This window comes from Mobula hypostoma, chromosome X1 (genome assembly GCF_963921235.1).
Source record: "Mobula hypostoma chromosome X1, sMobHyp1.1, whole genome shotgun sequence".
Classification (NCBI taxonomy): domain Eukaryota; kingdom Metazoa; phylum Chordata; class Chondrichthyes; order Myliobatiformes; family Myliobatidae; genus Mobula; species Mobula hypostoma.
The window spans coordinates 43,294,018-43,320,006 of NC_086128.1; the positions used below are offsets into that span (position 1 = coordinate 43,294,018).

General features: G+C 37.2%; 1 protein-coding gene across 1 annotated transcript; it reads left to right on the forward strand.

Moving 5' to 3' along the window:
* Positions 1-75: 75 nt before the first annotated feature.
* On the forward strand, positions 76-25,434 carry LOC134340075 (collagen alpha-1(I) chain-like). Its single transcript, XM_063036901.1, has 53 exons — positions 76-309; positions 1,795-1,989; positions 2,741-2,757; positions 2,856-2,879; positions 3,004-3,048; positions 3,770-3,871; positions 3,989-4,057; positions 4,601-4,645; positions 4,982-5,035; positions 5,401-5,454; positions 5,785-5,838; positions 6,067-6,120; positions 6,295-6,348; positions 6,481-6,525; positions 7,023-7,076; positions 7,214-7,258; positions 7,348-7,401; positions 8,516-8,614; positions 8,712-8,756; positions 9,559-9,657; positions 10,299-10,352; positions 10,476-10,583; positions 10,677-10,730; positions 10,831-10,929; positions 11,587-11,640; positions 11,865-11,963; positions 12,431-12,484; positions 12,614-12,667; positions 13,016-13,069; positions 13,188-13,241; positions 13,809-13,853; positions 13,966-14,064; positions 14,900-15,007; positions 15,145-15,198; positions 15,757-15,810; positions 16,129-16,182; positions 16,798-16,851; positions 18,414-18,521; positions 18,656-18,709; positions 19,432-19,485; positions 19,731-19,892; positions 20,414-20,521; positions 20,859-20,966; positions 21,865-21,918; positions 22,019-22,126; positions 22,286-22,339; positions 22,679-22,786; positions 22,890-22,943; positions 23,159-23,266; positions 23,361-23,640; positions 23,926-24,116; positions 24,358-24,603; positions 24,986-25,434. Exons 1-53 carry the CDS (start codon positions 228-230, stop codon positions 25,130-25,132), a joined length of 4,386 nt encoding a protein of 1,461 aa, XP_062892971.1. The 5' UTR covers positions 76-227; the 3' UTR covers positions 25,133-25,434.
* The last annotated feature ends 555 nt before the right edge of the window (positions 25,435-25,989 follow it).

Here is a 25,989-nt window from a genome sequence, read left to right on the forward strand (position 1 = left end):
CAGCCGGTGAAAGAGACCAGCCTGTCTGCAGGTGGGTGGCACCCGTTGACACCTCCGAAGCCAAGACACACATAAAAGGACCCTCGATCTGCGAACGGAACAGTAGGAAGTTTCTGCTGGGGCACGGTGCTGAAGCTTGGAATTACACAACATCAGAAATTGCATGTTCGGCCGCTAAAGATAGAACCCCTTTTACCCCAAAGAGTCTACATGTCTGATTACTAGACATGTTCAGCTTTGTGGATACTCGGACTTTGCTGTTACTTGCAGCAACGTTAGTAGTGGGAAGATGTCAAGCCGAAGATGATGGTAAGTGTTGCTTTCCAGTTCTTGTGTTCTTTTCTTTCGCAGTTGCTTACTAAGTAACATTAAAATAACGAGTAATTTAAAAATTGCCGCCGCGTGCTGAGACTTGAAACATTGCATAAAGTTGAGTAGCGTTGTATTGTTTCTGGCTGGGGGGGGTAAGGGTTAGGTAATAAAGTTAACCTGTAGCTGGAAGAGTAGTTTAAAATTCTGATACCAGTGTCCGATGCTAAGACGTTGTTACTTGCCGATAATAATTTCTAAGAGAACTTTGGAAATTGCTAACTGGAGCGCATTTCCTTTTATGGAATCATTTTATGGTCCCCAGGGAATGGATTATAAAACAAAATCTGTCAATTCGTGGTATCAGTTATGATGTTGGGCGGTTACCGTAACATCGCTCTAAGTGGGACGAAGGATTTAGGGACATTCACTATTGTCCAAGACAGTTGTCCGTTCGGAGTGGGTGTGTCTCCTAAGAGCGTGGAAGATAACTGCTCCGAGGCAAAGCTGGCACAAGTCCGGCTATTCTAGCATACACAAAATAGCATCTTCAGGGCAACGACGTAGATCATAACGTGATTGAGAAGATGTTTATATGTTCAAAAGGTAAACAGTCCCAATTTAAAAAGGCAAAATCCAGATTCGATCATAAATTGAATTCGTTCTAAATTCATGCATAAATGCTAAGTATGTGGTTGGTATAACTTGTTCGAAAATAACAATGTCTAAAAACTATTCATAAAATATTCGAGTCAATAAAGTAAGTGTGTAGGTGGAAAGATTACATACAATCTCCAGTCCAAACGAAATCCAGATGTTCGCGTGCCACATCCAGGATTTCTCTGCTGGAAGCATTGCTTCAGTAGCGCGGTTCAACATCGCCATCTTCAGTCAAGGCGCAAATTTGCGCCCTTCAAAACTAATCTGCCTCGCCTCTTTTCGCCATCCACCCCATCAAATCAACATATAATTATTCCCAAAGCATACGACAATTTAAGATGAAAACGTTTTAAGTCAAATCACATTTAATTGATTGGGACAACTTATTTGATTTGTTGTGCGCCATTTACTGCTGGGAGAGAGAAATGATAAATTGTACGAATGGCAAAACATGAATGGAGCTAAAGCGCCATCTGTTGAATCTTCAATGGTTTTCATTTATATACTTTTATCAAAATATCAGGAATTTTGTTCTACATCTGAAAAATTAAACATCAAGTCGTGTTGCTTGAAAATTTGATTCACAAATATCTCTGAGAGGCGCTGTTAAATGGACGTGTGATTGCTGATTTGTGCTGTAGTGTTTTCTCTTCGAATTAGGAACCTTTATTTTGCACAAAATTTGGGTACACTAATCCTCTTCTTTCATTAAATGGTCTGTCTGTTTTGAGATGTAGGTGATGACGTCCAGGTTTCTGTTCCTGTATTTTGTGCATCAACGAACGCCCGGTGCTGTGTCAGTTAGGTTCCCTGTTCATTTTGCAGGTGATACGGGGGGCTGCATGAAGGATGGACAAACATACCAAAATAACGATATCTGGAAACCCGACCGTTGCCTGATCTGCGTCTGCGACAGTGGCCAGGTCCTGTGCGATGAAATAATCTGCGATGAAAAGACCGACTGCCCTAATGCTGAACTCCCCGACGGAGAGTGCTGCCCTGTCTGCCCCGATCAAGAACGTAAGTGACCTCTGGTTGTTTGATAAGTATAAAAAGCAGTGCCAACTGTTTGACAGTAACACATATACTTACAGACTTAATTGTATCATTATAGGGGCAAAACGGATTAGGGCTGACTAGCAGCGGAAATGAAGCAAAGAAACTAAACTTAATCCATCAATATTGGCATCTTTAAGGGGTTCCCAGCCTTTTTTATGCCATGGAGCCTTGCCATTATCCAAGGGCCCATGGGGCCCAGATTGGGAGCAAGTCGACAGTTTTCTTCTTTGGAAATACTGAGCTAAAAGTTATCGGGATACTAGCAAACTATCACAGCCAATGATTATTTGCGCTAGGAATATCTGTGAACATACGAAATGTTTGGGAACCTTTATAAGTGGCATTAATGTTGTTTTCAGTTTATGTAGTACTTAAACTCCCATGCAAAAGGATAGCAAACAAGAAGTTTAAATTTGGTTAGCTTTGATTGTTGATAACATAAAATATCGAGTTTTATGACGATTTAGGAGTATTTGTTCAAATGGTTTTAGAGATGTTGATATTTTATTTTGTATGTCTGAAATTACATCACTGTATGATTCAATGATGATGTCAGACTAAACTTAAACCAGGAAGAAATCTCAAACCAATCAAGTTCCAATTCTTGGAACAACCCCTCCATTCCTATAATAACCTGTTAATTCTTATGTAATTGAAATGTTATAAATAGTTCTTGAAGAGCTTATTAATTAAATTAATCTTTCTTTTACAGCAGATGAAGGTGTAATAGTAAGTACATAATTCACTTCTGGATTATCTGAAAGAATTTACTTAAATTCATCTTTATTACATTTCCACACATTGATTTACTCATTGTTATTTTTCAGCATCCTTCTGGCCCAAGGGTTCAGGTAAAGATAAACTTTGTTTATGCACAGAATTCAAAATAAACATTAATTATGAAACTATAATGTAATCTCTTAACATTTAATAAATTATTTGAAAAATTTAATAATAATTGCACTTTTTGTCTAGGGACCTCCTGGCCCCAAGGGAGAGCCTGGTCCTAAGGGTGATAGAGTAAGTAGGTTATTGTTTTCAATAACGTTGCCATTTTCTGTTGCATTAGGATGATTTAAGAACACTGATACAATAAATAGAAAATTCTAGTGGAGTGAGTCAAGGAAAAGAAAGTAGAATTTTACAATCAGAGCCAAAACGTTTGGGGTGTGATCAGGAAGCATTTATTCACACAAAAAATAGGTAAAATATTATTGAAGATAGGATAATAAAATAATTGAAAACCACACATGATAGACATTTGCCAGACATCATATTGAGGAATACAGGACCAATGTAGGTACATTTAAGATACTAGTAATCAATAATCTAATTCAATTTTAGCACAGGCACGAACAGCTAAATAGCTTCCTTCTGTTCATATATTTCTATCAAAGTTATGAAGTTTTAATATACCTATCATGTAGACAATGCCACAAAATGGCCACAAACTCGAAACTTGTTGATCATACTAGATGCCAAATGTTAAAATGGATAAGAAATCTGTGTCCTATATTCTATCCATATACAGTCAAAGGATTACCAATTTAGCCTCTGAATGCTTTAGCAAAAATCATAAAAAGGATGGAATGGGTTTATTAGCTGGGAATCCACAAAAGTAACATGAATGAGTGATAAACGGTTTTGCTCAACCAGTAAATTCACCAAAGATGAATTAATGTACATTACATTCTGATCTTTAACTCCAAACATTAAATTTATCTTTCTTTCTTTTTTTTAGGGACTTCCAGGATTACCAGGAAGAGATGGAGTTCCTGGAACTCCCGGCAGAGACGGTCCTCCTGGTCCACCTGGCCCACCTGGAACGTCTGGCCTTGGCGGAGTAAGTGACCCTAACTTGGTGATTTTCTGTTTTTTAAAAAAAGAGTGGAACACCTTGGATTATTCTCAATACATTCTACTGATGTCAAGCGGCTAAATCATCTTTGCTCTTTTTCAGAACTTCCTCCCCCAATATGATGGCTTCAGTGAGAAAACATCTGGTGGTATTCCAATGCCTGGACCTATGGTATGAGTTTTTACATTTTATTCCATTCAATGTATTTGAGAGCAAATGCAATATTCAATTTAATTAAATGACAAAGATATTTCCCTACACATTTGCTACAGTTTAACTACTAGTAAACAAGTGTACACACTATGTATATATCCATTGACCATTAGTTAAACTTGTCTCCTCGCATTTATTTATATTGATTTTAATAGATCTGAATGAAGGGAGCTGATTAGAATTGGTGACTGATATTTACATATGTATATGCTTTAAAAAGAAAAACTCTGCTTTCCCCTACATAATGGTGCATGCAATTTTGATCATTCTGAAGTAAAGTAATGAATTACTGAGAATTAGAATGTTATTTGAAATGGAAGAAAGTGTAAAATATTAATGAACTCAATAGGAAGATCTGTTGATACTCAAATGCTTTGATTCTTGATTAAATTAAATGAGATTATTGAATAATTTCTTCCGTAGATGTGATTCTCTTCACAATAGAATGTAAAATACAGCATGTAATTGAAGTGCATAACATGATGTCTTTTATTGTCATAGGGTCCAATGGGTCCCAGAGGAGCTCCTGGCCCCCCTGGTGCACCTGTAAGTACACAAAATAGTAATCTTTTTGAAGTATTGATTGGTATCCAACTGCAGGATGCCTTTGACACTTAGACAAATAGAGGTTTATCCAAAAGTATAAACATTAAGAATGTTGCTATCTACTTGTATGATATATATATATATATAAATAAACTACCATTCCATGAGTTTCTATATAACTGAATTATGGAAATGGAGTGTAAAAGTCAGCCTTAGCTTAAGTTAAGCATTGGCAACTAAGGAAGCATACTGTGTGTAGTATTGAAAATAATACTGATTTGGGTGTACTAAAAAGGCAATTATTAATAACATATTACTTCTATTGTTACTCTTTAGGGCCCTCAAGGTTTCCAAGGTCACCAAGGCGAGCCTGGTGAACCAGGTGCACCTGTAAGTAATCAATAAAGCAGTTTTGCTTATGAACTTAATTTTCATTTGCAATCAAGCTAAAATTGTTTGGAAACATAGTTATCACTTTACCTCCTGTAAATATCACCTAACAAATGTATGCATGATGACATCACTACCTGATGCAGGATCTTGGTTGGAAACTTTGATTTACACCTTTGGCCTCAGCAGGTGCTGCTTCATCTTCTGCTTTTTTCCAGCATTCTGCTTTTGTTATAGATTCCAGCATATTCAGTTTTTTTTTTGCATTTAGTATTAAAGATATTGCAATTTTCCTCTGGCTAACACATAACATCCTTCTATTTTTCTGTTTCAATATTCATAATTAGATATTTTTAACCCCTTAGGGTCCCATGGGTCCACGTGGTCCTCCTGGCCCCCCTGGCAAGAATGGTGATGATGTAAGTAGCCAAGAAGTCAGCAAAAGTACTTAGTACATGTGCGTGTGAACTTCAATTTTTGCATTGAACAAATTGCATAAATAAGTAGAATTTTCAGCAGTAGTGGCGTAGAAATAGAATAAATCTAAAATCTTTTGTTGCTATATTATATTTTGAAGCAATTCTTTATCATTGATACAATAAAATTTAACTCCAGTCATTGCACATACTAGATAACACTATTGCTGCATCGATATCCATGCTATGCTTCTCTTTGATTTGTTCTGAATATTCAGCTTTAATTTCTACTGCCTTTTTAATATTGGCTATATTGGTTACTTTCCTCTATAGGGTGAACATGGCAAAGCTGGTCGCCCCGGTGAACGTGGTCCTCCTGGTCCTCAGGTAACAGATTTTCAGTTGATATTCTTTGAACATTATGCAACTTCTTCATCACATGTAATGTGAGTTACTCACTGCCTTGTGATTAATTCCGTGCATAATTTGCAATCTTTTGTTCATTGTAAACATTTGGATTGAAAAAATATTACCTGCCCATTAAAATGCATTAGTTAATACATTATTCAAATATATTCCTTCCCTGATTTTACCCAATGTTTATTATGTCTTTAGGGTGCTCGTGGTTTCCCTGGAACTCCTGGACTTCCAGGAATCAAAGGACACAGAGTAAGACCATCTTATAGCTTGATCTTTTTTGGTATTTAACAAACAGTACAGAGAAGTACTTGTTTTAGTAAAACATGCAAAATGCATCTGTATAACACTTTGAAGTCAGAATGACAAAATAATTTGTAAGACATTAAGAGTATTGTTCCTCATTACTTTCCCCTTTGTATACAGGGTTTCAATGGCTTGGATGGTGCTAAGGGTGACTCTGGTCCAGCTGGCCCTAAGGTAATGTCTTCACTTAGAAGGAAGAGTGATTATTTCAGCACATTTTTTTCCTTTCAAAATTGAACACTCAATACTTAGTATTGCACTGTAATTATTTAGTCCACTAAATGATTATCATTCCATTCACAACAGGGTGAAACTGGTGCTCCTGGTGAAAATGGAACTCCTGGTCCAATGGTAAGCAAGTTAACATAAATTTGTTAGAATATGAGTGAAATTTAACATTTATTTGAAAAGAATGTCTTATACAAGGTCAGGAAGTGTCTAATACAATGCTGTTAAAAATAATTGGGTACATTAAGTTTTGCCTTATTAATTGAGACGATCATCTACATTCTTCCTATTAAGTAATCTGGATTTCCTTATAAAAGAGGAGACTGTGTTACAGTACACTGACACCTGTGATATTTCTATGGGATTCTTTATTAACTGAGCAACATGATGCACATGGCTAAAACCAGCCATCATGCAATTTTTGGTAAAGTTGTGACCAGTTGAAGCTAAAATGAAAATTAAGAGAATCCGATGGCAATTCAAGGCAGCACGTTTCAGTTTATCATCTTGATTGAAGAGAGCTATAATCTGTATTGTTTCAAGTCATTAACAGAAGTGTATTTGTATTTATGATATGCAATAAATGGAATAGAAATAACACCATGATTTACTGTGAACAGGGCCCACGTGGTGCGAATGGAGAGCGAGGTCGCCCTGGCCCTCCTGGCCCTGCTGTAAGTGTACATCACATTTCTAAATGAATCACAAGCCCTTAAGATTTGTCATAATATTTTAACCAATTTAAATGTTATGCATATCTAATCTGAACAGCTTGAAAGAAATATAATAATGAGTCTTTTAATGATTCTAGGGTGCTCGTGGTAACGATGGTGCTGCTGGTGCTGCTGGCCCACCTGTAAGTACTTTTAATTAATCTGACTGATGTTCTTACACTCTCCGCATTTTTATCAGAATGGAATATTAAGCTAAATACTTGTCTTTCAGGGTTCTGTTGGTCCCGCTGGTCCTCCTGGCTTCCCTGGTGCTCCTGGAGCTAAGGTGGGTTTACATGCCACAACTGGAACTTTGAAAGTTGTGTTTTTTGTTTACTAATATAAGTGAGTCCATTCAAAATTTCACATCAGAAATTATGATTTCTGAACTGAGGGAAGTTAAGAAAAAAGCACTACACATTGAGTACAAAGATCAGGTTAAGACAAATTTAGATTGGACTTGAGATACTGATATTGTAAGTTATTTGCCCTTCATAGGAAGTGAACCTTGGTAGCTTGTGTTTCATCTCACTGTGAGAACATTGTCATGACTGACTTATTCTTGTCAAAGCAGACTGGGAAATGCCAAAAATTGCTCCATAATTTACTGCTAGTTTTGATAGAGTTGATATCTAGGATCAAGGATATCTAGTTGTCCTTACATGACAAGAGTTCTATTGACTCCAAGGATTTCCATTCTATTGTAATCATTAGTTCATTGAAGTCTGGTGGGTGAAATTCATCTTTGGTTACATAGGCTCAACACTAAATGTACATTGAACTACTGTAAGCATCCAAATTTCAATTTCATGGACTTCAATGATACTTTTGACACTTCCATCTGAGATGACATTCCAGATGTTGGGAATGGGCAGCATGGAACAATAACAACAAATGTAACTTCTCTATTGGAATAAAGGAGTAAAGTTCTTATGAATATAAGAATCTGGTTTTGGGAATTAGTTCTCTGAATAAAATCAGTGTGCATATGGAGACAGGAGATGTGCTTCATATGTAATGACGATTTGGTCAATGGCTTTTATAGCAAGAACACCTTAGAATTGTATGGCAATATTGGGTTATCACCACGATTAGGTTATCAATAAACTATTATAGTGAACACCTCAATTTGACAACGAACTTCTTTCATTTCTGTGGTTCAAACCACAGCCATGTATGGAAACCTAAACAAATGTCTAAAAATGATCTCCCTGTACCCTCACAGTGATTATTGGAGGTATTTACTTCTGGGAAATACATTGATATCCTTCATACTTTAAAAGAGAAAATCAAAAGCCAAGTGTTAATTGAGTAAAGCTTTTAAACCTGCCAGTGCTGATTTGCTATTGCAACCCTGATAATCAAAAGCCTAGTTAAAATGCCTTTTTCTTTTGGCTTAGGGTGAAGTTGGTCCTGCTGGTGGCCGTGGTGCTGATGGTCCTTCTGGTGCTCGTGGTGAACCTGGTAGTCCTGGACCTGCTGGCCCAGCTGGCCCCGCTGTAAGTATCAGCACTAAAAATCAAATTATTTAACAGTTTAAAAAGTTGTTTACTTTTCTAAAATACTCATTCACCCAATCTTTGTTTTTACCTTTAGGGCAACCCTGGAACTGATGGCGCTCCTGGTCCCAAAGGTGCAGTTGTGAGTATAAAATTCATTCTGTAAGTTCTCTCTCGAACCAAGTGTCAGTCTAGCAGTTAATTCTGATTATTAGCCCCTGCCAAAAAAAAACTCTATTCTGAAGCTATTCTACTCCCAGGTATTTGTCTGAAAGTGAACTAGATTGCCAACTTGGCATCAAAGTTGACTTCAGAGGAGGTCCAACCAGTGCTATGTCCTATTTCCACCTATGTAGCATAACCTATCCGTCCTTTCCTCAGCTCTTCTTCTGTTGAAGCTTGCCATTTCTTTGTTATCTCTAGGCTTGAGAGTCCTGATGTATTTCTGGGCAGCATCTGATATTCGATCATCCATAAAGTTAAGGTTATTAAAATCTTTGGCGTCCATGTCCTAATTCACATCCAGTACTATTTCATACATTGACTTGTATTGGCTCTATGAAACTTTCATCCTTGTTCATCAATTCCCTTCAGGACCTCCCTGTTATTTCCAGCTCTATAGTCCTGATATCTGTAGTTCTTCCTCTTCCTCATTTCTAATATCAGCTAGTCCACCATTAGAAACCAGACCTTTGGCTATGGAGATACCAAGCTCTGAAATCCAACCCCCCCCCAAATATTTTTATTTTTCATTTCTCTTTCCTTTGCTATAGAACTTAACTGATGAATATTTACATAGATTAGCAAACAAGAGTTCATAATAATGCATGTTTAAAGCCCACTGGTACATTTTATTAAATTAATGCTTTTCTAAAATGAATTTGCTTCCAGTAATGTCTTGGTGTCATTGACTGATATATTTTTCTCTTTTTTTTTTGTCCTAGGGTGCCCCTGGCATTGCTGGTGCTCCTGGTTTCCCCGGCCCAAGAGGACCAAGTGGCCCACAAGGTGCAGTTGGACCTACTGGCCCTAAGGGTAACAACGTAAGTAACTACTGGATTTATCAAAAATATTTTGCATCATTGTAAGCATTAAGTTATCCAGAGTAATGTGATGGCATTCAAGATCATATTTTTAGTGCTTATGGATCAGGGTTATCCCAGAGATGGCACTTTTCCCAAGATTTCTGATCATTTTGGTATTAAGATCTTCTAATATGATAGTATGACCCATAGATTAGTATCTAAAGTAGCTTTATAAGCCACATATAATTTAGATTCATCCCCTGTTAACAGAAAAGGAATATGAACAACATTCTTCCTACTAATTACTATTTTAATAGGACAATGCAGTGTTCCATTAGCAAAATATTTTGATAATGACATGTGCTATTTAATTTTCATACTATTGATCCCATGCATATTGCTGAATGCCCTTTCTAATATCTAATGAGAATGTGGATTATTTGTATCAGTCATATAACTCCAAGTAAATTTTATACAAAGCTTGAAACAACTGTATCACTTTCTTGGAAGTTCTGCTGATTTCCTATGAGGCACAGAGGTGGAGAGGAGTATGCCTCTAGAATTTCCGGAATATAGTCAGAATCTAATCATTATCATAAAATGAAGGTGCCTTTGTTTTTGACCTCCCGATAGTTACCATAACTTTGTTTTTACTTTAGGGTGAAGTTGGTGCCCCTGGTTCCAAGGGTGAATCAGGTGCAAAAGGTGAACCTGTAAGTATGCATCTTGTGCTTTATACACAATTAATTTTTAATTGGAAATGTGATTGAATTATAAAACATGAGATATTAGTTGCTCCAGTAGACTGACTATTAATTACATTTTCTATTCTCTAGGGCATTGCTGGTCCCCAAGGTCCACCTGGTCCAGCTGGAGAGGAGGGCAAAAGAGGTGCTCGTGGTGAGCCTGGTGCTCAGGGTGCTCCTGGTAGCCCTGGTGAACGTGTAGGTTGAATATTGGTTTCAACAATAAAATTAGCATCAAATATTTCTCCACTTGTGCATGATCTTGCTTCATTATCTCTCATTCCTTTGCAGGGAGCTCCTGGAAATCGTGGTTTCCCTGGTTCTGAGGGTCTTGTTGGACCCAAGGTATGCAAATTTTGTTAAAACGTTTCTGTTTTGTTCTTTGTTACAAGGACAGTACCATTTATAAGTTTCTCTAAACTCTTCCAATGCCTGTTTTCTCTAGGGCCCTCCCGGTGAACGTGGCAACACTGGCCCTGCTGGGCCCAAAGGTGCCCCTGGTGAAGCTGGAAGACCTGGTGAGCCTGGTCTGCCTGGTACAAGGGTGAGTTTTCTCTAAAGCTACGTTGCAGAACTAATGTATAAATAATGTAGAAGACAACCTAATAGTGTAAGACAAAACCTATGCAAAGCATACTAAGGAAATGATCGAGACAATTTTGTTTCTTAGTGTAAAATATGCATCATTTTCTTAAATTGTAGCTTTTTAAATTACAAAATTAAAGTGTCCCAAACTAAAATTGGAGGAAGATCTAGTTTTACATTTTTTTTTTCAAACCAAAACCTATTATTTTTATCAAATTAGCTTAATATGCCTGATATAAGCCAATACTGCAAGGAAAAGAAAGCAAAATTCAACTTACTTTTAAAACACCTTAGATTACAAATCAAAATTGATAATATTTACTATTGGCCCTTGAGACTACTTAATATAGAAAGTCACAATGCATTTGCCTCTTTTCTGAAACTTGCAGGTGATTGAAATATATCCCTATTTAATGTATTGTTGGGGGGGGGATGGGTGCAGTGTATGAGTAACTTAAATGTAAAGGTGGTATTCTACTGATTCCATTTTTTTTCTGTTCAGTTGATATATAAGACTATGAGACATTCTTCCATTGTTTTTAGTAGCTGCAAATCATTGTCTGAAAAGTAAGGGATGTAATTATAAAGCACTTTTAAAAACCTTTTTGTGTTTTAGGGTCTGACTGGTAGCCCTGGCAGTCCTGGTGCTGATGGCAAGCCTGGTCCTCCCGTATGTATCTTTTTCCCTTGAAAATAATCTTTAAATCTTACTTTAAGCTGATTACTTGTAGTTTGTCATCAAAAATAGAGAGCTGAAATAAAATTAAAAATAAAGACAATGTATATTAAATTTAAGTTCTGTTACTAAATATATGTAGCAAGTATTTCCATAGAAGAAATCTAGGTTTGCATCATTTTCACAGCATCAATGTACAGTATATTCTAACCTAACAGGGTCCAGCTGGTCAAGATGGTCGCGCTGGTCCACCTGGTCCTTCTGGTCCAAGAGGTCAACCTGGTGTGATGGGTTTCCCTGGTCCCAAGGGTGCTGCTGTAAGTATGAAAACTCAAAGATAATATAATGTATAGTTTTCATTCTGAAATGTGTATTGGAATCAATTGGCTAAAGTTTGGCAAAAAAACAAATTGTAGCTCATAAGTACAGCTGCAAAGACATGCTCAGTATCTGCTTTCATATAGTCACACCAGCCCCTATTCTAACAGCATTTGGGTGCTGAAACAAGTGTAAAACCTTTACTTCAGAAGACTGTGATCTGTAATTTCTTAATGGCTTATCCCTTCAGAAGTACGGACTGTGTTGCACAGGCATTGAAATATTGAAACCTTAAGTCATAGGAGCAGGATTAGGCCATCAGGTCTACTCAACCATTCCATCATGGCTGACTTTTTGTCCCTCTTAACCCACGAGGCATCTAATTTATTAGAAAAAAGTTATGTTACATGATTAAATATTTACAATCATCTCATTAACATTTTTTCTAATCCTATGTCTTATATAGGGTGAACCAGGCAAAACCGGTGAGAGGGGAATCGTTGGTCCTGCTGGTTTAATGGTAAGTATTAGCTGCATATACTGAAAATATTTAGAATTCAACATTCCTACATCAAAACTTTAGGGAGTAACACTTGTAACCACTAGATGTCAAGGACAGACGTAATCAAAGAATTATTTTTTATTTTAGGGTCTTCCTGGCAAAGATGGTGAAGTTGGTGCTCCTGGCCCTGCTGGTCCTGCTGTAAGTCAAATATGAAAAATCTAAGAAAATATATTCAACGTGATAAATGAGGCAACCTCAAATTTAATGTTAGTTGGGGATTGGTTTAGAAAGCATGAAAGGAAAATATTGCCCCTCATCTCTTTGCTTTACAAACATATGGGTTGAAGCAAAAGTTTTCAAACAAATTATACAGTAACTGTTTATGTTTATATTAGAATTACTTATATTATTATAGAAGATAATATTACAGCTGTAATGCATGTGAAACTGGATATCCAGTTACATTACTCTATAGTTAATAATGCATGCAATAACTAAACTAGCATATGACACAGTCATTATTTGAATCTAACATTTTTTACACAGGGCCCCAGTGGTGAAAGAGGTGAACAAGGACCCCCAGGACCTCCTGGCTTCCAGGTATAAACATTAGTTCATCCCATTATTTTAAGAGGATGTAAGAGTTTTTAAGTGTTTTGGATCAAAGCATTGCATTATGTAATTATTAATACACAATATCCTGATTTCATTTCTTTAGGGTCTCCCTGGTCCTCCTGGTGCTGCTGGTGAACCTGGAAAAGCTGGTGAACAGGTTTGTATCGTGACGTAATTGTGTATTACAGTAACATTTGAAGAATTATTGTTGGTCAATGTTTGCATTGTCCACGTAAATAATCTTTGATTAATTTAAACTTTATAGAAATATTGACAACTGAGTATTGTGAATCTTTAAGTTTACTTAGCTTTATCCTATATAAGAAACCATTAATTTAACTGGGATGAAATTGATGTCATTAGTTTAATTTGACAGAAATTTGATATCCTTTGTAGAGGGCATGTGTACAAACTCTGGGTTTAAACATTCTAAAATGGCTTCTCTGATTGCCAGAGAATATACACACTTAATGCAAAACTATTAACAGGAGTTTCCCTCTATAGGGTAAACCATAAGAAAATTATAAATACAAAATTTTAAGAATGTGGATTACTGTACATAGGATGCCAGTTTGAGATTCTTACAGTTTTGTAATGGTGCAATAATACAATTTGTATTATTTGAATTTTAAAAAGATTTGATGTAACAGAAAGGATAAACTGTTTTATGAATGTAGTGCTTTTTTAAAAGTCTAATTACTATTTCTTTACTTTTGTACAATAGGGCTTGCCTGGTGATGTTGGTCCTCCTGGCCTTACTGGTCCAAGAGTAAGTTTATTAAAATGTATCCTTATTACAAAGAAAATCTTGCATTGGATAATTTTACTTCATCCCTTTTTCTGGTTGTTTTTCTCTAATGTTCCAATACTATTTTTATTAGGGTGAGAGAGGCTTCACTGGTGAACGTGGTGCTCCTGGTCCTGCAGGTCCAACAGGTGTTCGTGGTGCTCCTGGCTCTCCCGGCAGTGATGGTCCCAAGGTAAATCTTCACATGTACAAAAGGGAAAGGATTTCCACCAGATATAAGTGGTAGTATTTCCAGATAAATAAGATGATTTGTTATATTTGCCATTCCAGAACTAAATCTACTTGATTTATCATCTGAGTACTCATTTGATTTCCTCTCAGAGCAGATGCTTGTAAGAAAGAACGCTATTTGGGATTAAACTATGTAGGGAAGGAGTTCATCTGTGGGTCTTAATTATTTGTGAGCAAAATAACAGGAGGAAATCAATTGGATTGGGGATAGAAAATAATGCATGAAATTAAAAATGAACGAACCAGTGTCTCTCAGCAGCTGAATATGACATAGTCTGCAGAATTCAGGTCAAGGTTTGATTTGCTCTTTAGGTGGTACATGTAGGATGTGGCTTAGAGGGAAATGTAGCCAGGACACCAAATAATGGATTGGGAGAGGTGTGGGAAGAATTGGTGGTGATTGGGGGCGGGGGAAGGAACAGGAACAGCTGACTCTATATTTGAAAGTACAAGTAAAATATGACTAAAAATTTTAAATCATATTAAGCATAAGATGGAAGCAGCATGAAATGAAGTTCTCTCAACTTAAGGATATTGTGCTATGCATGGCACCTTCTAAAGAATGAAATAAAAGTACACATCTCAATATAAAAGGAATAATTGAGGCACTGATGTTTTTCTTTAGAATATTCTCCAGTTTAGAACATGAATTCAAAATGTGCATAGCATCATAAGAACTACTTCAGTATATCCAGAAATATATTCATTTTAACTTTGAAAGCTTTAGGCTAAATGCAGCCAGTGATGTTATAGTATCAGCTTCTGGTTCCTTTTAGGGTGATACTGGTCCACAAGGTGCTCCTGGTGGCCAAGGTTCACCTGGTCTGCAGGGTATGCCTGGTGAACGTGGTGCTAGTGGACTTCCTGGTGCCAAAGGTGCAAGGGTGAGTTTGCTTACTTTGAATATTCTAACATTTTGTTAAATTTCACCAAGTTATCAATATAATATGGTGTAAATTATGCTCCTGTGCTTAAAAGTAACTATCTTTTGTTCTTTCCTTTGCCCTTCTGTCTCTAATAGGGTGATGCAGGTCCAAAGGGAGCTGATGGTCCTCCAGGTAAAGACGGAATGAGAGTAAGTATTCACATATTCCTTGACTTTATTTTTTTCACTAATGGCAATCATATGCACTTACAGTGCAGGAGGTTTTAAGCAAAGCTTTCAGGATAGAGAATGAATGTTATAACTCTGTCTTCGTCCTGCACTTTTTCTTTTATTTGGAGATCCAGCACAGTATCAGGCCCTTCCAGCTGAATGAGCCTACACTGCCCAATTACACGCATGTGATCAATTAATCTACTACTCCGTACGTCGTTGCAATGTGGGAGGGAACTGGAACACCTGGGAGAAACCCACGTGATCACAAGGAGAACACATGAACTCCTTAGACAGTGGTGGAATTAAACCTGGTTCACTGGTGCTGTAACGGCATTATGCTAACTGCTGTTCCACTGTGTTACTCTTACTTAGCACACTTTCCTACCTAGATCAATTCATTTAACTTGTTCCATATCTAAGTAAGTTTGTTTGCATTTGCATTCTATCTGCAGTTTACAATGTCAATATAGTCCAAAGTTACTGAAAACTGGGATACTAATTTTAAAATATTATTATTATTATTATTATTCTTAGGGTATGTCTGGAGCAATTGGACCACCTGGACATGTTGGTGCCCCTGGCGAGAAGGTAATATATTTCAATTCTATTTATCGTTAACTAAATACCTTTCAGAACATTACAGACTTGATATCATATACCATCTATCCTCATTATGGCGTTAGTACTTCAAGGGCAATCAATACAGAAAATGACATTACACTTACAGAGAATATATTTCTTTCCAAAATCATTAACAATCAACACAATAATTATCATTCTAACCAAATGACATTCAATAAATGTATATTGTTTGTTGTTAATACTTAAACATCAAATTCAGTTTTTATTATTTTGAAGTTATTTGCTATTATGTCTTAACTACATCATTGCATTCATTGATTACAGGGTGAAGCTGGTCCTCCTGGCCCTGCTGGTCCTGCTGGTCCCCGTGGTCAGGCCGTAAGTAGAATTCATTTTATATGGCCATGAACTAGAAATTCATTCCAGGTTGCTTGCACTAAGTGCATGCTATGGCAGTCATTGTACAGTTCCAAAACTTTGTTCTATTGAAATCAATAGAAACAAATTTTAGAATCTTAGTGTAATGTAAAGCTTCTACTATACTACATGTCGCATCAACTAAATACATATTTTATGTAGTTAAATATGTAGAAGGATAATTTGTTTCAAGGCTCCCATCTTGTTGATGGGTTTCATATGCAATGGGGGGGGGGGGGAATTGCACACAGAACATGCAAATTTTTAACCACTACAAACCAGTCTTAGAGTTTTACTGCATGAAAACAAGCCCTTTGGCCCAACTCACCATGCCAACCAGGGGCTTACCTGAGCTAGTCCTATTTACCTGCATTTGGCCTATATATGCCTAAACTTTTCCTCTCTTTGTACTTACCTAAATGTCTTTTCAAAGTTGTAGTTGTAAAGCCCATTCAAAATGTACCACTGTTTTATCCTTGTATTTTAAAATGTAGTGCCTGTTAAGTTTGTTCAGCTTCTAAGTGTTGAAGCTCCTTAAGGACATACGTGTAGCTGACCTCCTATTTCTCTCTTTAGGGTGAACGTGGTGAACCCGGTCCTCCTGGCCCTGCTGGCTTTGCTGGTCCTCCTGTAAGTATTGTCATCCTTTAATATAAAAGTTATAAATAATTAGTAACTGTGGTCTGCACATTAATAAAAGGAACTTAATACATAAAATGGTTTTGACATGGATCTTGTAAGAAAAAGTAACTGTGGCACAGAATTTCATCTGTTTCATCTTTAAAAGAAGAGAATGAGGAATTTCCCTAATACTGCTCCAGAAAAGTCTTAAAAAAATAATGAAATTCATTAGCACCAATTCTACAGCAGTACTAGTGTATTCCTTCATTTGACTGTGTTCCGGAGCAGCAGACATTATAGGTTTTGTTACATTACCACCACACTTCCTCACATCTATTGACCTTGAAGTAGCTAGTAAAGGATAATACAACCAGCACTCTTTCAGCTACTCGGTAACATTGGCATGGAATAAGTGGTTGCTTGAATGATGTGAGACTGCTGGAGAAGAAAAGACAGAGAAACATACACAGGCTCCTGAAGAACAGGCATCATGTGAGGCAGCTTCCATGTTCATAGGGCACTTGTGGCAAGACGTTACCAGGGAGAAGTTTGTAAGGGCATGAATGTCCTGTATGAGGGTCTTCACTTTTGGGTACTCTGCACTTGCAGCCGAATCTCCCTTCTGGGTGTGAATATAGAAGAAAAATTCAGCAAAAGTCTCTAAATAGCCAATAGATTTTTCTGATTTTGCTTTTCAGCAATGAACATTAAAATGTCACATGGAATATATTAAGAGATCACCTTGCAAGGATTCTGAAACAAGAGTAATGTGACCCTGATACTGATTTTAATGATGCCACATGTGAGCTTTTCCAAACATCACACATGAAATGAAGGGTAATCCTACATAGGCACAGTTCCTCCTGGAAGTTTTCATTGGGGGGCGGGAGGCATGAAGCCTTCGTGGAGTCGGTGTCCTGGGCAACCTCTTTTGTCTGATGTATTTCTTTTTACTCAATTGGCATCTGAAACCTTCCTGAGGGTATGGAGATCAAGATCCTAACTTGGGTCAGTCTCCATGAGGCTTGTTTTACAGAGAGCTGTGCAGAATTGTGACCACAGGAGAAATGTGTATGCCCAGTTAAAGCAGCTTCAGGTTGAGTCTTTAGTTACTAAAAGCTGGTACTTCTGGAAGTAAAAAGACCAGAAACCTATTTTGAGTATTACACTATTGAACTCACTTGAGCAAAGTGAAATCCAAGAAAACTGCTAGAGAACAAGAAAGGTTCAGACCAAACAAGTCTATAGCATATTAGTCACTGGCATTAACTCATGAAGAAATATGTATAAAATTGGTGAACACTGCTGGTTTTCTTGGTATAATGCAGATGAGTTCTAGGTGCTTATGCTTAAATAAATATTAGCTTATACGAAAGTAATATTGGTATTAAAGCTTCTATTTAGTGCAACAGATGTCACGTAATTTATTAAATATTACCTTGGCCTCCTAAGAGCATTGTGACTAAAATAGTAGAATTTACTCAAGAATTACTCTTTAAATAAAAATAATGATAAGCAACCAGTTATAAAGTAATCATTGCTTATTGACTTTTTTCTGTTAATCATTACAGGGTGCTGATGGTCAACCTGGTGCTAAAGGTGAAGCTGGTGACACTGGTGCAAAGGGTGATCCTGGTCCTCCAGGTCCTTCTGGTGCAGTTGGCGTTGCTGGGCCACCTGTAAGTAAACATTCCAGAAACACAAGTATGCTCAAGTCAAAACTCAGTGCCTAAAAAGCAAGTCTGCTTTCCTTTAGTCTTCATGCATGTCTTTATCTGATTACAAATCCATCTTTTTCTTTCTATTTCCTCAGGGTCCTACTGGGCCTGCTGGGCCTAAAGGTGCTCGCGGTGCTCCAGGTCCACCTGTGAGTTTGTATTTTGAACTATTTAACTTTAAATACTAGAATCCTGACCAGTATCACAGAATCAAGGCTCCACTGATGCTGGTGCTTTCAGTTTCAAATTCTAGTAGACTGCCTTGAATCAAGCCCCTGGCCATGTAGTACTAAGTTCAGTTCCTTTACTTTGGCCACAGAAAAAGAGGTAGAAATTCGGTCCAGAAATTCATACCTGTTGATTTGTGCAAAATATGCTATTTAGTAGCAAAAATGTGTTCTTTTTCACCACTATAATTTAATACAATTGACATCAAGTAGAATGCCTCATACTATCAAACAGTTTAAAAATATACTTGCCAATTGGTCATTAGTATTATATTCAAGTGATGATCCATAAAGCAAAAAACTTTGTAGATCTTTGGAAGTGTTGATAAAAGCATCTGTTCAGTTTAATGCAGTTTTGGTAAACATCAAATAGAAGCTGGAGTAGGCCATTCCAGCTCCTGTGCTTGATCTGCCCACCAATAAGATCATGGCTAAATTTTTATATCAATTTTACTTTCCTGTCCTCACCCCATATCCCTTTAATCCCTCAATATCTAAAAATCTGTGTTTTCACAAATGAGGATAAATTCTGTGATACAGTCATGATACTTGTAAATAAAAATACAATCAGATGAATTGCAAATTTGAATACATATTCAAAATAACCATGTGAATAATCCTAATTATGATTTGCTTTATCTTAGGGTGCTACTGGCTTCCCTGGTGCTGCTGGCAGAGTTGGTCCACCTGGTCCTAGTGTAAGTACAGTTATTGGATGTGACTTTTAACATGGTAATTTATTTTCAAATCAATGTGATATTTATAAAGCAAAGTACAATTGTGGTATTTATTTAGTAACAAAAGCATACCAAATATAATCTTTATAAAATATTAACAAGACTAATTGGCAATTGTGTGAAATTTTCTGAACTGTTTATTTGCTTTCATTTCATTAAGTTACAAACTGAGACACAAGTATTTTAGCTGTTGTCTTCATCTGTAGGGAAATTCTGGCCCTCCTGGTCCACCTGGCCCTCCTGGAAAAGAAGGTCCTAAAGGTCTGCGAGGTGAGACTGGTCCTGCTGGTCGTCCTGGTGAGCCTGGTGCTGCTGGTCCTCCTGGCCCTGCTGGCGAGAAGGGTTCTCCTGGTGCTGATGGTCCTTCTGTAAGTGGCTTAAATCACTCTGCTCCTGGTGAAGGCTTTCTGCACTTTTTTTTTCCTTTGACCAGTCACTTGAAAAATTTCTGCCATAATTAACATTTGAAGAAACAAATTAGTATAAGCATTCAAAGTAGCAAGCAATAAAGGAGAAATTCCTTGTTCATTGGTACAAAATAGAATGTAGTTGAATGCTACTTATGGTATTCAAGGAAGCATTTACAAAGGGATACCAATTTGCTGCCATCCGTTAAATTTCATCTTGCATTGTCAAAATCCAAAGCTTTTAATCCCTTAAAACTATAACTTATTTGATGCAAATATTGGAATGGTGAATTGTAGTGGGTACATATCCTTCATGTGTTATTTAATGCAAAATGAACAAAAAAATGATTCAGACAATAAAATGATTGACTTGCATTTAATGACATCAAAAGCCAATTACTTGGGTGAATTATAATATATTAAAAATTAAGCCAGTATTTCAGTTGTTATTAACCTTCTCCAATTAATTGTTTCTCTCCTAGGGAGCAGCTGGTCCCCCCGGACCTCAGGGTATTGCCGGTGTCCGTGGTATTGTTGGCACTATAGGACCCAGAGGTGAACGCGGTCCCATGGGTCTCCAAGGTCAAAGTGTGAGTTGTAGTTTTTTTTTTGTTTTTGTGAAGTTCTTCATGTAGGTTATAGTCTTTGCAATAAGCTACATCTCAAATAAAAATTTGAACAACCTAATCATTTACTACTTGGTGGAATCAGCAGTAAATGTATGACTATCAGAATGTCTATAAAAGATATTTGCTGCTGATTTTACTGTTAAGTTAGGGTTTCCTCCTGATTATGAATATATTTGATATTAATTTGCTTTACAATACTATCTATCATATTTCAACACTATATTTTCTTTTACATCTTTTAACCAATGTTTTTATGTGCATTGAACATAATTATGTGTTTTCTCTATTTGATACATAGGGTGAACCTGGCAAACAAGGTCCAGTTGGTGCACCTGGTGAGCGTGGTCCTCCTGGCCCAGTGGGTCCACCTGGTTTAGCTGGCCCACCTGGTGAATCTGGACGTGAGGTATGAATGTAACCAGATTAGAGCACCTGAGGGGTTGATTTCATTTGTTTCCAAAGTGCAATAATCAAACATTCTTGCATGTTAACAAGTCCGGCGGTTTTTTTTTAATGGTCTTTTTTTTTCTTTGCACCCACACTTTTTTAAAAAATCTGATTTAAAATAGGATTATCCATAATTTTTCTTTGTATTAAATCAAGTGTCTTATGTGTCTGCCAAATTGAACTATTTGGATAAATACATAATTAAATAGTAAATCAAATTATTTTCAACAAATCAATTATAAAATCAGTTACTTGGCTACTTCTAGGAATGCAGTTGCTTAAAGATCTTAGTTGGAGTACATACTGAATTTGCATTTCCACCTCTACCTGCAATTTCCACAAAAGGGTTTGAGAGAGTGTGTTATATTCACTTTTTAGGTGATGTGAAAAGTGCAGCTATAATATCAGATAAATATGCCTGCACATCACTTCCATAACTTGTGCATCTTTAAAGTGGGAAGTATTTTCACTTCCACTGGACACTAAATGTTTGTAGTGTCAATCGGATTTTGGGATAATCTTATTCTGAATCATAGAGCCCTGTGTCAAGCGATTCTTACTTTTTCAGTCTGGCATTCTGATTCAGTTTGTAAAGTAAATAGACAATAGACAATAGGTGCGGAAGTAGACCATTCGGCCCTTCGAGTCTGCACCACCATTCTGAGATCATGGCTGATCATCTACTATCAATACCCAGTTCCTGCCTTGTCCCCATAACCCTTGATTCCCCTATCCATAAGATACCTATCTAGCTCCTTCTTGAATGCATCTTAATACTGTTGGTGAAAGAGATAAAGGTGATGTTTTAATATCAAAATGTTAGGTTTTTAATTTTTTTTAATACTTATCTCTTACAGGGTGCTCCTGGAGCTGAAGGTGCCCCAGGCCGTGATGGTGCACCTGGTCCCAAGGTTTGTAGTCATCTCTGTTTCAAGCTCCTAAACATTGTTAATATGAGCAGTTAATTATTTTTGAATGATGATTAAAAACTAATATTATATTTACTTTTAGGGTGATCGTGGTGAAGCTGGTATAGCTGGTGCTCCTGGTGCTCCCGGTGCTCCTGGTGCTCCTGGCCCAGTTGGTCCTGCTGGGAAGCATGGCGATCGTGGTGAACCTGTAATTATAACTCTTTTTATCCATTCTACAATTTCAGCTTCAAAATGATAAACATTTTTCACTTAACATTATTAATCAAAACCCAATCATTTGAAATGTATTGTTTTAAAATGATGTATTGATTTGAAAATTATATTTGCATTTTGCTTTATTTTACAGGGTCCTGCTGGCCCTGCTGGTCCTGCTGGTCCAATGGGTCCTCGTGGTCCAGTTGTAAGTAGCATTGCTTTTTAATGTTATCTTACAAGATGTTCACATTTACTCCATAGAGCTAAACTTGTCCGCACCACCAATGATAATTCTTAGCAAACAAATTTACAGGTGAATTTATAATAATTTACACCTATTTGTATTCTTAATTAATGAAAAGACAACAATTAGTTATAACAATGTGTAATTAACTTTATGGAAAAGATTTAAGCTTAATATTTAAACAAAAAGTGTAGGACATATTAACCTAACTCAAGCTGGACTTTCTATTACTAGGTTTCTGGAATTGTAAACAATGAAATACCAGATATCAGAAACTAACCGGATTTTCTTTATAAATAGGGTGCAGTTGGCCCACGTGGTGACAGAGGTGAAACTGGTGAGGCTGGTGCAAGAGGTATTAAGGGCCACAGAGGTTTCCCAGGTATTCAAGGTCTGCCTGGTCCTCCTGTAAGTTATCCATTTTCATGAGAAATTACTTATTCTAATTCCTCAAATAATTAGTTTTGTCTAATATTATTACCATGTTTAAATATTTTACTTTGCCAAACAGGGTCCTCCTGGTGAACAAGGTCCTGCTGGCCCCTCCGGTGCTGCTGGTCCACGTGTAAGTATCTCCTTCCTTGCAGAAAGAGATGTCTATTTTTTAGCTACAATAATTTTTTTTATAAAAATCAGCTGCCTTAAATAAATCTTCATTTAGTAAAATCAAATATCTAAAATGAAAACATTAAATTTTGGATTGCAGATCCTTCCTAACTTTAATATTAGGGATAATTTGACAAAATGATGACAGATTTCATTACTTTTCCTTTCTTCTAGGGTCCTGCTGGTCCACCTGGTTCTCCTGGTAAAGATGGTGCTAGTGGTTTGCCTGGTCCAATTGGTCCACCTGGTCCTCGTGGTCGTACTGGTGAAGTTGGCCCTGTTGTAAGTAATAACTCAGCTGATGCCATTACAATTGATTAGGAACTTGATTTTCTTCAAGGGATGTTTTCTTAATTAAACTTTAACCACCTTGTAGGGCCCACCTGGACCTCCTGGTACTCCTGGCCCCCCTGGTCCAGCTCATGGAGGATTTGACTTCCAGTACCTGGCACCATCACCAGAGAAAGGTGCAGATCCTCTCCGTTACTTCAGGGCAGATGATGCTGGTGCTGTTGCAGACCGTGATATCCAAGTTGACACCACTCTGAAATCCCTCACCCAGCAAATTGAGAGCATCCGCAGCCCAGAGGGTACTAGAAAGAACCCAGCCCGTACTTGCCGTGACCTGAAGATGTGCCACCCAGACTGGAAGAGCGGTAAGCTAAAATCTGAACCTCATCGAGACTCTTCACAACCATCCACAGAGTAAACTTGCATGTAGGGATTATCACACACAAGGCAAATGATTGAAATGCTGTGATTGAAAATACAATGTAATAAGGAATAATTGCTGTAAGTAAAATACAACTGCAAATAGCATTTCTACTTAGGTTTGAATTAACTTTTAGCTTTGTCAGGGTATTATAAAGCTCCATAACATCTGAAGCTGATTTGGGTAAATTATAAGTGGAACATTAAACACATTCGACACTCTTCAACAGATGATTACTGGATTGATCCAAACCAAGGCTGCTCTCTGGATGCCATCCGCGTATTCTGTAACATGGAAACTGGTGAGACATGTGTCTATCCAAGCCCACGGTCCATCCCACAAAAGAACTGGTACACAACCAAGAATCCAAAAGAGAAGAAGCACGTCTGGTTTGGCGAGAACATGGAGGGTGGCTTCCAGGTATCAACAAATGTTTTGTTTTTGTATCTATACAATTTATTATTCATTAAATGTGTCTGATTTTGTTTTGTGATGAGATGGTAAATTGAAATAGATGTATTTAATAAAAATGATTTATCAGTTTATTAAGTGACTTTGAAGCATCTTATTGCTTGGAATTATGCTTCAATGTCACACAAGCTTTTTTAAATTAATTACATTAATTTTCATTTTAAGAAAACTCCATTCTTTCTCATTTTAGTTTGGCTATGGTGGTGATGATGGTGTTCTCGCCAGCGATGTTGCAATCCAGATTACCTTCCTGCGCTTAATGTCATCTGAGGCAACACAGAACATCACGTACCACTGTAAGAACAGCATTGCCTACATGGATGAGGAAACTGGTAATCTGAAGAAGGCCGTATTCCTCCAAGGATCCAATGAAAATGAAATCAGAGCAGAAGGCGACAGTCGATTGGTGTACAGTGTTACTGAGGATGGTTGCACGGTGAGTTTGTCAATACCATTAACAGGACCTTAAGGGCTATAGGTTATTAATAATGGCACCTGTAGCAGAAATGAGAACTAGTTTAGTTATCAGGAAACTTGTTCCCAATGTTTTAAATTTAATGAAATTAACTTTAAATTACTGAAGGAATACCTATGATTCATTTAGTGGGGAGCACCTTACCATAATATCTTGTGGGGCGGGTTTTGACTTCCACCATCTGGGGATTAATCGAGTGGGATGAAAAGCATGCAAGTTAAGTAGAATAAACTCCACCCCCTCCCACGTCTTCTACAGGATCCCTAGGCTGAAAATACATTGAACAAGATACAGTAGTTAAGTTTCATTATTAATGATTCTTGGTTTTCCTTTAACTCAACAGAGACATACTGGCAAATGGGGCAGAACAGTCTTCGAATACAAATCAATGAGAACAACACGACTGCCGATTATTGACATTGCACCTATGGACGTTGGTGGCACTGATCAAGAATTTGGTGTTGACATTGGCCCAGTCTGCTTCTTGTAAAACGGACTTGAAATTTACTTGCAGTCATCTCTAAACTTTCTATGCATTGAATTCTAATTCATTCGACAGCCACGGTCCACTTGCTTAAACTTCGGGCCTGAAGACGGGTGGGGCAACTACAAGGACACTTTTAAGTTCTGTTTCTATGGCAACAGGAAAAAAGTACTTGTCAGGTGTAAACTTCCCCTTGGAGTTCAGAGATCACTGCAGGTGACATTTTGCCATATACCACTGCAGAGAAAAACTGAAAGATTGTATGTACCATTTTCAGGTGGCAAAATAAATTTGAAAAAATGTCAAAAGTTTGTTATTGTCCTTCTACATGTGGCAAGAAACCATCAAAATCTGTTCTTTCCTATGTTGTAGTGCAGAAGATACAAATCCTCAATATAAAACTTGTAGGGCTACCTCACACAAATGTTACCTAAAGTATCAACAAGCCAGTGAATCAAAAAGAAATGCTGGGATAGGTTACACAGCTTTAAGACAAAAATATCAAAATGAAAGGTGCTATTTAAGCTTAGGTTCTTTCAGTCCTTCAGCACATCAAGGAAAGCTTGAAGAACCTTTGACTGGTGCTATGATACATTACTCACTGTCAGGGAATACAGTGAACTTCTTTTTCCAAATGAGGTGCTATTTATAAGTGTCTGTCTATACCCTAGGAGAAGGCTTTTATGTGCAAACAAAACATGGTAAACTGCCTGTCTTTTTCAAATTTAAGCATGTGGATCCCTCTCTCCCTTGCCATTCCTGTTTCATCTCAATGCCCTTTTCATGCTTTTTTAGCAATACACCTTTTTTTCTACTTAAGAGATGAAAAAGAGGCAGACATTTCTGGGGCGAGTACATGGATA